The sequence below is a fragment of the Vigna umbellata genome, chromosome 5 (genome assembly GCF_029865625.1).
Source record: "Vigna umbellata cultivar VRB3 chromosome 5, Vumbellata_1.0, whole genome shotgun sequence".
NCBI lineage: Eukaryota > Viridiplantae > Streptophyta > Magnoliopsida > Fabales > Fabaceae > Vigna > Vigna umbellata.
This window is the reverse complement of record NC_142169.1, coordinates 63502398-63514916: the sequence shown is the minus strand read 5'-3', so window position 1 is coordinate 63514916 and position 12519 is coordinate 63502398. Positions and strand designations below refer to the sequence as shown.

General features: G+C 34.3%; 1 protein-coding gene across 2 annotated transcripts in view; it reads right to left on the bottom strand.

Moving 5' to 3' along the window:
• PFI (tubulin folding cofactor E / Pfifferling (PFI)) overlaps positions 1 to 10910 on the bottom strand; it is a 14615-nt gene extending 3705 nt beyond the window's left edge. Inside the window, exons 1-12 of one of the 2 annotated variants that reach the window (XM_088116717.1) lie at positions 10698 to 10910; positions 9536 to 9845; positions 8615 to 8785; positions 8256 to 8302; positions 6051 to 6197; positions 5885 to 5959; positions 5242 to 5351; positions 4497 to 4621; positions 4335 to 4396; positions 3644 to 3751; positions 3520 to 3554; positions 1714 to 1776 (exon numbers count right to left, since the gene is read on the bottom strand). In XM_088116717.1, the coding sequence (XP_087972843.1) occupies positions 1714 to 1776; positions 3520 to 3554; positions 3644 to 3751; positions 4335 to 4396; positions 4497 to 4621; positions 5242 to 5351; positions 5885 to 5959; positions 6051 to 6197; positions 8256 to 8302; positions 8615 to 8785; positions 9536 to 9845 (1253 nt within the window). In that variant the 5' untranslated portion in view covers positions 10698 to 10910. The remainder of the gene's footprint in view (positions 1 to 1713; positions 1777 to 3519; positions 3555 to 3643; positions 3752 to 4334; positions 4397 to 4496; positions 4622 to 5241; positions 5352 to 5884; positions 5960 to 6050; positions 6198 to 8255; positions 8303 to 8614; positions 8786 to 9535; positions 9846 to 10697) is intronic. The other variant, XM_088116718.1, reaches the window with a different exon arrangement.
• Between the last annotated feature and the right edge of the window lie 1609 nt (positions 10911 to 12519).

Sequence of the window (12519 nt, the reverse complement as noted above, 5' to 3'; positions counted from 1 at the left end):
TGAGCACCGCGTATCACCCGGAGACGGACGGGCAGACAGAGGTGGTGAACCGGGTGTTAGAAGGATATCTCAGGTGTTTCTGTTCAGAGCAGCCAAAAGGGTGGATGACTGTGTTATCGTGGGCGGAGTTTTGGTATAACACGTGCTATCAAGGGGCAATCCGATGCACCCCTTTTGAGGCTGTCTACGGGCGAGCACCTCCCTCCTTGCACAGATTCATTCCTGGTGAATCTCTAGTGGAGGCTGTGAATCAAGAGCTTCAAACCAGGGACGAAGCTTTGAAACAATTGAAGTTTCATCTTGAGCGCGCGCAAGATCTGATGGTGCGACAAGCTAATAAAAAGAGGAGGGTTGCGAACTTGGCAGTAGGGGACTGGGTGTATTTGAAGATACGACCCCATAGGCAATCCTCGATGCCTACCAGACTCCACCCAAAGCTATCAGCCAGATACTTTGGGCCGTTCCGGATAATTCAGATGGTAGGGGAGGCAGCCTGTAAGCTGCAGCTGCCAGAGACAGCTCGAATACATCCTGTGTTCCATGTTTCACAGGTGAAAAAGGCATTAGGAGAACATCAGGCGGAGAGGGAGTTACCACCGGACCTGCAGGCAGAGGGGCCTTCGTTTTGGCCCATGAAAATTTTGGGAAGGAGGCAGAGGACCGAAGAAGGCAGAAGTGTGCAGCAGGTGCTGGTCGAATGGCAACAAGGAGGGCCAGAAGGGGCCACTTGGGAAGATGAAATAACAATCAAGGAGCAGTACCCTGATTTCAACCTTGGGGACAAGGTTGATAATGAAGGGGGGGGTATTGATAGGAATAAGAAAAGGTGGTTAGTGTATGAGAGAAGGAATAAGTGCAACTGACTATAACAAACTAACTGTCTAGGACAGTTAAGGGGGGGAGCGTGTAAGATTGTATAAATACTGGCTGGTTAGAAGAGTTATGGGTTGTTGATTGTTTAGATTGTTAACGGGTACTTACCTGTTGAAGAGGGTTATGCCTCTGGGTGCTGTTTGTACAAACCTTTTACTGTGAATACAATTGATTTCTTCCAATCTTTCTGTGTTTCTTGGAGTGAAAGTGAGAATTGATATTAGGTTCCCAAGTCTGGAACCTAACATTTTAGGAAATCATTGTATTTATCCTTATTAACGTAATGTTGGAACCGTGTCAAAAATTATATTAGAGAAAAAAAAATGTCTTTTGAATTGGACAATTCATCAATATGTGTCGTACGCGTGTTGATGTTCGATACGTGTTAGACCCAGAGACACGCCAAACGTGTCTGAGCTTCATAGCTTCATGCACAACTAAGGAGCGCAAAACAACTCAACCCCACCCTCTTAAATTCCCCACCCAAACAATATACAGAACCAATAAATTAAGAGCTATGAACCTTATTCACCTAGTCATTCGAAGTCTCAGACAAAATAATGCCTAAGAACACAAGCTGTAAAACCTAGGTTTTCATTGTTCCTCTTGGTTTTCTATTGAAATCTCAACCATCATATTCACTAGTTCTGACCGACGTCTTTTTTCCAATTTCGAAATCTGAACACCATGAACGATTATTACATATTTGCTTTTTTAATCCCATAAGAACCTACAGCTACTGATTTCTGATAGCATTTTCATCAGTTTTCAATTTCCATCACAACATATACCGAACATTAATGCTAGAGCAAAGGTTCCAGATATTGTCCGTGAATTTACCTGGGATGCTGTTTGATTTCTTCAGGACTAGTATGCAACCTTGAGATAACAAGCCGAACATACCTGCATAAGAATTGTAAATAATATGTAAGAATAGAAAGATGATGTTGCTTCGTACCATACATTAATTGCATATAGAACTTTAATTGAACTCTAAACCCAAAAGATAACCATGGTTCAAAAGGCTCACTTATCTCATGTATAAAGATTGATAAAATAAAAAAAGGTCTAATGGTCCGTCTTTAAAGAGGACTCTAACCACAAAAGTATACTTAGTATTTCAAAGTAATAATGAATGCTACAAACAGATTAAATATTTCTGCCACAACAACCTTGTTTTAACTTTTAACAATTATTTGGGTGACCCAATGAATAAAACATACGTTTGAGTATTTGTGGCATACTTCAGAAGCACTCAGCTTGAAAGGCCTTCTAGGTATAGGCAGCAGTGGCATGGTACAGGAAGCTACAACTTGATCAGAAAGGTTCTGGAGGCTGCACTTGCCTTTAGCTAGGTTCTGACACAACATACAGGTGTAGGTTGGATCAATTTTATGTCCTATTCCATCATATACTTAATGCTTTGGTTGGGTATTGAAGTATTCTGTATTTTTACTTTTTTTAGGTGCACAATATTTAGTCCTCAGGATGGGAAACTCAAAAAATTGCTTCAGTTTCTATGGTTGTGTAGCTTTTTATTTGAGATGTGGTCAAGAAAAGCAAGCTAACTGAGACATGTTCTAAGAAGGAGATACCCTAAAAAATGGAGTCAATTGTTGTTTTTTATTGGAAGTCCTATATCGACTAGAGATAAGACAAATTTAAAATATATAAGTAGGTGCAAACCTCACCTTGCAAGCTGGTTTTGTGGGATTGAGTTAGACTTAAAATCTGCTTCTTAACATAGTGTCAAAGTCATTGTTAGAGTCTATCCTAGCGAGACTTGTGTTGTTGGATATATTGTTCTAAGAAGGAGATACCCTAAAAAATGGAGTCAATTGTTGTTCTTTATTGGAAGTCCTATATCGACTAGAGATAAGACAAATTTAAAATATATAAGTAGGTGCAAACCTCACCTTGCAAGCTGGTTTTGTGGGATTGAGTTAGACTTAAAATCTGTTTCTTAACATAGTGTCAAAGTCATTGTTAGAGTCTATCCTAGCGAGACTTGTGTAGTTGGATATATTGTTTCACCCGCTATGGGACCACCCATTAATGTCTAGTCCTGCTCTCGAGATGTATATACCTCGGCATGAGAAGGGTATGTTGGAAGTCCTACATCGACTAGAGATAAGGTCAATTTAAAATATATAAGTAGTGGATACAAACCTCACCCGTTTTGTGGGGTTCAGTTGGACTTAAGTCCCCTTCTTAACATTCCTAAATTTCATTTCCTCTTCTATAAGGAAAATTGGTTGAAAGTTCATGGAAATAAGCAATTAGATTTCATGAAAGAGAAGTATCTAACACTACAAGGCAAGTATGATTCGCATTGACAACAAGATGCATCCCACAGATGAGCCACCACCATCTAAGGAAATGGAACTTTTCACATACAACGCTAAGAAAGACGTTCAGCCCCCTATGACATGCTGGAATGACAAGGAATATAATTACAGGGAGGCAAACAAACCAGATCTCCAACCAACTATTTTGTCCAAATGAGTATAAACCATATACGAACATCTATGAGCAACACTAATAAAAAGACAGATAAAATGCCTTATAAAATAATACACAGAATTGATGAACATAAACGACGCTTCAGACTTTCAATTGCCAAAAGGGTATATAACACAAACATACCTAATCTCAGAGTCCTTCCTTTCACGAGGAGTAACCTGAAAGGTATAGCAGACATGAAACATTATGTTTAGCAAAAGAGTGTATAAAAGAAGCAACTAAGCAACAGAGATATCTTCTGTCATACCTCACTCCCATTTAATATCTGAACTTTTGCTAAACGAGCTATCAAAACAAATCTTGGAACCCCGCCTCTTCTAGGATCAGTAATTGGGTTTTCAGAAAGCCTGATATCCTTCGTTGTTATTAAAGATAAGTAATTAGAACTGAAGCTAGCATTGCAAAATTCAGTCTAAAATAAACCAGTGAAAGAGAAAATAAGGAGAAAATGGTCCCTTTGGTAATGAGGAAAGATAAATTATAAGCAAGTCAATTACTTTCTCAAAGGAAGATTGTAAAGGTAATGGACCAGCACACATAATTTCGGCAACTGTAGCTACAAAATAATCTTGAATTGTATCCCCAATTTACCATTTTCAAATGGATTATTTGATATAGACCATGGTCCAATAAACTTCTCAGCAAGCAAACAATTGTAGAACAAGAGACCAAAAAGTAAAATTGATCAAACTTCTTCAAAAGTTAAAACCAACTTTTCCACCAAAACTTTTTGAAGAAGATAACTTCCATAAAAGTTTGAATGCATAAGTTAATTATAACTCACAAGAGAAGTTCAATTTCTTTAATTTCTTAGGATCATATCAGGCTGCAGTCCTAGACTCATCATTACAGATACATCAAAGTAACCATTGCATGCGTACTCAAGAATTTATATTAAATATGTAAACCAGTTCAACACTTCACAGTATAAACCTTACCACCAAACTAGGAAACAAGTTTAATGAGTCAATGGAGGCCAGATCATCAATGTTGTTATTACCTGAAACATGATTTGAAAGCCTTCAACTGGTATCCACAATCCAGATTTCATTGGAATATGTAGAAAATGATATTTATCAAGAGGAAAATTATAATATTACCCAATAGAAGGCGGCATAGATTTTGGAAGGGTTTATAGCATGTAACTTCTGATTCATACCGCTCATTATTATCCGGATAAAATAGAGAATTCAAACAATTCTTGTTTAAATAAAGCTTCTCCAAACTGAAAAAGATAACCAAGTATAAATAAATCAAATCGACTGACTTAAACAAATCTAACCAAAAGCAGGGGCACTGATCTGAGGAAGAAATACAGGAACAAAGAAGAAAAGAATACTTATGGCCAGTTCTAAGATAAAATCAGTACTTCCAGTGATACAGATACCCCCTGGGACTTCTAAACAATATTTCAAGCTAACTATATACTTCACCATGATGCTAACTGTTTTTGAGAAGTAGAAAACCAAGAGTCATATGAATGAATCCGTGTCTTAAGTACACAGCAGAAGCTCTTATTTATAATTAGAGTTATAAATATAATAAACAAGAGTTACATAATTATACAGCTCATTACATCTTAATTACAATATTTCTTACACAATATATCATAGTCACAATTTACAAGATTACAAACACCAACAACTCAGTCAGTAGTTAACTGAAATTATAATGTATTAACTAAATTGTTAACTGGTTAGATCAAGTCCTATGTTATAATTTTAGGTATGATCAACATGGAAGTATATTTTATTGAAGTTAGATGTGGTTAAAAGTTAAGATAGAATCGTTTCCAAATGGTGTCAGGACTGTATTCTAGAAGTAAACAAAACTGCCATTACCGACCATCTTAGCTGAGAAAGCTTCATGATTTCATTCCATTCATCTATACAGTTGTTTTCCAAATTCAACAGCCGCAGACAATCAAATCCCTGAACCGTAGAGGATGACCCGGGCTGAACAGAAAAGGAAAATTAGAAGGCTTTAGAATGCTAGTAATTTATATTTAAAAGTTGACCAGGAACTGAAGAGCAACATAAAATTAAACACGAAAGGGAAAACCTAATACGTACAAAAGGAATTATCTCCATACGAAAAAAAAAAGTTCACCATATTTTAATGCTAAAACAGAAATAGTGTAGCACATCGAACTGGCCAGTCAGCCAGATAAGAGAAAAAAACATCTCAATGTGAAACAGCCATTATAAAGGCTGAGAAATATTGAAATGTTTGGATTATATCCGCAACACTATTCCTTAAATATGTCCAGCTTGCATTCTAAAGCAATCACTTGAGATAGTAAATAAATATGAGAGAAGGAGAGCAGTTCTTCAGATGCCCCAAACTGAACATTGAAATTCAGGCTCCGGGGTACTTAAAAGATTGTGTAAGTTTCCAATGTGTTTTAATCTGTCCTCAAATTGGAGGAAGATTCTAAGCCTACAGCTTTAAGATAATTGGCAAGCATACCAAACGAAAGATAACATACCAGTATTCTGCTTATATTGTTTCCCATTATATGTAGCTCTTCAATTGTTGACAGCGATTGTCTAAGCAACTCAACCTGCCCAGTTTAAAAAGGAATATTTAGCAATTTCTATTTATACCATCAAGAAAATTTATTAAAGAAACATTAGAAAAGATATAGAAGGAACCTGTTCCCAATCTACGCCAGTATTATTTACAACCAGAACTTGGATGATTTTCAGTATTGGAAGATTGGTTTTATAGGGTGACATTAAATTGTTGGATAAATTGATTGTCCTCAGAGCAGGCAACTGTTCACAAATTGTGCCAACATCCTGCAAAGAGATCAATTGAAAGGAAAGTAAATGGCAAGTACCCTCAATCAATCACTAACAAAATGGTAGACCAAAAAAAAACTAAGTAAAAGGGATCTCGTACATGAACAGTGGAAAAGGGATAAAAAAAGGGCAAGAACTATAGTTAAAAAGATTTCTACATAACAATTCAGGAAAGAAGATTAAACAAAAAATGAAATATACTGTAGTCCATTAGCCTTGCTATGTTGAAGTCCCACTAAGACCTTTTTGTCTCCACATTAAACTTCACTTCCCCTCCACCTCCCCCTACATAACGTCTAGACATCCTTTGTAACTAGAAAAAAAGAAGAAAGAAATATAGCAAGGTTGTCCAATCCCTTGACACATAACAAATGGGAAATCACTTAAGACACTCCCATAGTTGACATAAGAGCAACTGATAAACCAATAAAATATAACGCCGAGCACATAAATGGCATGCAATACAGCAATGTGCTTGTTGTCTCATACAGGCTTATACAAAGAGTATGCTGTCCACAAACTGCAAATAACAACACCCTTTGCCTAATTACACACCCTACCAACTATCAAATATGTTGGAGATCTCAAATTGACTATAATGTGTTTAATTAGAATATATAAATTAGTGCAAACCTCAGCTTACCAAACTAGTTTTGTGAGATTGAGTTAGGCTTAAACTTCAATTCTAGCTAGGTTTATTGGACTTATTGTGTCATCCACTATCAAACCACCTACAAATATCTAGTCTCATGCTCAAGATGTCCACTTCTGAGCTTAAGATGAGATGTTGGAGATCTCACATCGACTAAACATGTGACTAAATTATAGTATATAACTAAGTGCAAACCTCACTTACCAAACTGGTTTTGTGAGGTTAAGCTTAAAGTTCACTTTCTAAGAAAATATCCTATTGCAAAATAAGTTATTTTCAATCACATTCTAACAATACATTATTGCTCTTGACTTATCCCTTAAATACCAACATGACATTTATTATTACGCTTATACCTAATAATACATGATTGTTGGTTTCTTCTCACAACTGAAACCAGAATATTGCTTTCCCTATATTTAACATATTTGATTATCACAATCCATACATTTTTGGACAAATATATAACACCACAACAATTTTGGATGAAAATCGAAAAAGGATTGTAGGATGTATGTGTGTGTGAGAGTTAGAGAGAGAGAAAGGTGAAACTTTGGCATTTGTTAAGAAGTGGACTTTATGTCTAATTCAACCCCACAAAATCGGCTTGTAAGGTAAAATTTACACCCACTTATTATATGTTGTGATTTGGCCCTATCTCTAGTAGAGATGGGACTTCCAACACCCACCCTTCGAGCTGAAATATATACATCTCGAGTGTAGAATTAGACATTAATGAGTGGTTCGATACCGGCCGATAGTGGGTGGAACAATAGACCCAACAAATATCAAATTTCGCTAGGTTAGGCTATAACCAATGGTTTTGATACCATGTTAATATGCAGCAGATCTATATGATACAATGACAATAGAAGAGTACTATCCAAAAAAGCTTTAGAATAAAGCTTACTTTGACCTACTCTGAACCTATTTTAACAAAGAGTGAGGAAGTGCCTTGGTAGTTTGCAGTAGTAGAAATATTATCAAATTAGTGCACCATTGTACCAAAAATCAAATACGCTAAAACCAATTAATCCATTATCATACAAAAAGAAAACGTAGTAGAATTTAATAAATCCTAGTGATCGTAATCTCATATTAAAATATAAAGGAGATATTCATAATAAACACATTTCAACCAAAATGCAATTAGAAATAGAAAAACAGATCCAGTTTTCACAAAAGAAAGCTTATTTTCTATGAAGTAATTGTACTTTTCTCTTCAAAAGTTCTATTAGGAAGCTAATAAAAAAAGTTATTATTTCTTCAAAATAAGTTGAACCAGAAACACAAATCATAGAAGTTATTGGTAAGACTTGCATGATATGTTGAAAAGAAGTTAATAAGAAGCTGCAACAGTAGCAGGGATTGATTGCTAGACAAAAGCTGGTTGCAGAACATACCTTCCACTCTGAAAGCAAGTTCCCAGTCAGGTCAAGTTCTTTTATATCTATCAACAAAAAATAAAAGGCGGTTAAAGTCCAAGGCTCCTGAAGATATCAAAGAGAGAAAATTGCAACAGAACTCATTATTTATATTGAAAATGCAACAGGATAGAAAATGATATCAAATAATCAAAGTTACAAATTATAACTCCAGTTTGAAACAGGTTAACCAAAAATAAAACCTAACGTACAAGCAATTAATTTATTGATACAGCTATTTTATCTTAAAATAAAACAAAATCACTGATATTACTAAGCCAATGTGTATTGATCTTGATATTAGCAAAGAAATGGGAGTGTCCTAGAATCAAGCTTACTTGGCACCGTGTTATTAATGTGAGAAGGGATTCCAGGGGAACTAATGCCCATGTATGACAATGATACACTAGTTAATTCCTCAAATCTTCTTAGCTTATCTTGAATTTGATCTTTACCCAAAAGTTGAACAGATACTCGCTGGTTGCTTGTTGAAAGGACATACATTTCATCTGCTCAAAACAAAGAAAAAATACATTTTATTTTCCAGGTTTTGTCAGTGTATGCATACAGAAAAAAGATGTACAGAAGACAGACTAGAATGTAAAAAAATATTTTAGAATGGATGGGGGTAAATTTTCAAAAACATTGTGAACACCTTCTCAGTTCTTAACCTGAAAGAAAGAAAAAATATTACTAAAAGAACACAAAAATGGTCTCAGGGCTTCGTACCAAATCAATTTCTAACAATCTGGAAATAGATATATCAATAGGCAGGAATATTATGGAGTTCAAAATTCATAATTTGTCAGTTGTACATGTCTTAGATGATTTTCTCTACCACATATTTAGAGAATTTATAATAATAAAATATAATTACAAAAATTGTACTAACTAAATCCTGCACCATGCAACCAATGTGGAAACAAGTTGTAGTAGAGTTTTTTAATAGAAATTAGCATTAAAATTAAATGTTATCCTCCAACCTATACTCACCTATTCAAGACATGTGGAACAAAAGAAACCTTCCACCCCCCTCCCTTTTCCCCCTTCACCCCAACTGCAACCTCGAAGAATGAAAACAACAAAACCAAACAACTACAGTAACAATTTGGTAACAACGGTAAAGAAAACAGCTCAACTACAATAGAGTTGACTTCTTTTCTGTTGTACCAAAATTTAAAATGAAACATTTTTTCCCTTATTCATGGCCCCTAAATATAAATGTTTTAGACACAAATGAATTTAAGCCTGAGATATACCCTCTTCATCTTTTGTAGAGTCACTTTTATATCGACTTTCAAGAGCTTCAAGCAATGAAATCCCTTGGTTTAGATTGTGGGGACGAACAAATGACCCTGATCTATCTGATTTAGCATGGAAGTAGCGGACACCATTCATGGATCCATCATGTTTGCCTTCTCCGTTGTCCCAGTCAACTCCAACCCAAGTGTCTGAATAGCCTTCTATAGGTCCCACATACTTAACTGTACCAATTCGTTGAGGATCACCCAATGCACGCACTCGTTGACCCACCCAAAATTCATGTCTTGGCTCTTGGGAGTCCTGCATCTTTTGTTAAAGTTGGCTGAGAATTACTCTTAAAAAAACATGTAAGCTAGTAATCACAAATGCGTTTTAACAAATGATAAGATGTATCCTTGACACATATATCCTTGACACAACAAATTAGTTAATGCGGAAATCCCTAATTGGTGTACGCATTTGGTGAATTTGTTTTATCCTTCTTCAATAAACATTTAATATTACAAATATTATGCTTTAACTGCTCAGCATCACATACACAAAACAACCTTTAATTTTATCCCATTTTCTACAAATTAACGGCCAACTATTTTATCTATTTTCAACAATGAATTCTCTCCAAAATGAAAATGGAGCTGGGTATGCGGTTCAGCATACACCCATTTAGGCGGCATTCACATAAACCCACTCAATAAATTACTTATCCATATAGTCCACGTATTAAAACGAACCTTGATAATCAAGAATAGCAGTCGCCGCAAAATTCTACTTAGAAACAAAAGAAATATAATCCTAAAACGCATTTCAAATGTCCAATAAATTACCTATCCATATAGTCCACGTATTAAACGAACCTTGATAATCAAGAATAGCACTCGCGGCAAAATTCTACTTAGAAACAAAAGAAATATAATCCTAAAATGCATTTCAAATGTCCAATAAATCAAGCATTTCCCATCGTAGTTGTCCTGATGGTGTATCTTTAACAGCATTTCAAATTATATTTCAGTAGATGATTCAGATTACAAACTGAAATTGGTGCAAGCTTCCACTACTGAAAGAACAAGACTAATGCTGATTAATTTCAACTCCATAAATCACAAAACAGCAGCAAGACATTTTTCAGCACGTAAAGCAAAACAGAGGAAGAGAATTTACCGATAAGAGCAAGAGAACTTTTCAATGATGCAGAGCCACAGTCGCTGCAAAGACTTGCCAGAGTTGGAATCGTGGTGGTTCCAGTTGGTCGGCCGTTCGTGAGGTCGCCGGGGTTTGCTCTTGCGGGGTCGTTGGGGTTGCAAGCGGTAGATTTGGCTACTATGCCCACTTCTCCAATTTTTCCTTCCCCTCCCCTTTTATTTATCATAAGTTTTCTTGCATTATTGTTAACATCCATAATTGAAATGTTAGCATTCGTTTTGTGGTCCACTTATTTGATTTTACTCAAACAATGTCATAAATAATGTGGATATATTTGTATTTTTAAAGTAGAAAATACTAGCTTAAAATTAGTTAGTATGTAAAAAAGTTATTAAAATAAAACCATGTAAAAATATTTAAAAACTTCAATCATCATCAATTAGAATAGATTAATTGTTTTTATGGAACATGAAACGTATATTTTTAAATGTTTATTTATAATTAATAATTAATTACATTTAGTTTTTTTCTTTTATAATTTAAATAATTAGACTTTTCACACCATTTTTCCTCTTTTTCTTGAGTTTACACTCGTTCACAGGTTACAACAATTCACGATATTATATAACAATTTATTTTATCACGATTTTTATAACAAAAATTCGTCGTTTAAGTTTCGATCAAATTTTTCTTAAGGTTACAAGATATATATATTTTCAACCAAAAGACCTCTAATTGACAATTTTAACAATTAAAGTAGAATATCATGTATTACGTATAAAAATTTCAATCTAATCAAACAGTTAAAAAAAATATAAAACAAAGTTTTACTAGGTATAAAACAACGTAAAGAGAATGACATTTAAATTTCTATAATAAATATAAAAATCATTTATTTGACTACATGCTTCTGATTATCAAACACAACAATCAAAATACTTCATGAAATATCTCCAAAATTCAAATTTGATCTAACGATTAAATAAATGAAAATCAATGTTTTACTAAAACAATTCAAGAAATAGAATAATACTTGTGAAATCGATTTCTATAAATACATATTTATAATAAAAAAACTCGACGATCAAGTTAACAAAATATTTGTGTGTAAGTTTTAGATCAAACAAGTGGTTTTAAAACAAATATAATCAAAGTGACATTGAAATTTTTATCAGAATTGTAAAAATTATTTTATGTGAAAGCAACTAAAAGTAGAACACGTGATTTTAAACAACATAATATGTTGAGCAAAGGGTCACCACGTAAATCCTAAACCGTAAATCCTAAACCTTAAAACTCTAAACCTTAAAACTCTAAATCTTAAACTCTAAACAATTTAACTCTAAATCTTAAACTCTAAACAATTTAACTAGTGCATCATTGTCATACATGGATATTAGTTCCCCTGAATCCCTTCTCACATTAATAACACGGTGCCAAGTAAGCTTGATTCTAGGACACTCCCATTTCTTTGCTAATATCAAGATCAATACACATTAGCTTAGTAATATCTGTGATTTTGTTTTATTTTAAGATAAAATTGTTGTATCCATAAATTAGTTGCTTGTACCTTAAGGTTTATTTTTATCCCTACTTTTATTTATATACTTTCAAAGCCAAATTAACAAACCTCCTCTGCTAATTGTATGCAAATGCAAGCAATAATAGTGTGCAAAAAATTCATACATAATTCGAAAAAAACAAATCCACTTAATCGGATAAAAAAAATTGAATTTCACTTCTTTGTCATTTTCTTCATCATTTCCCTTTTCAGTATCTCTGTGTATCATTTTCATAATTAACAATAACCCTTCTCTAGTAATTTTAATTACATGTAGCA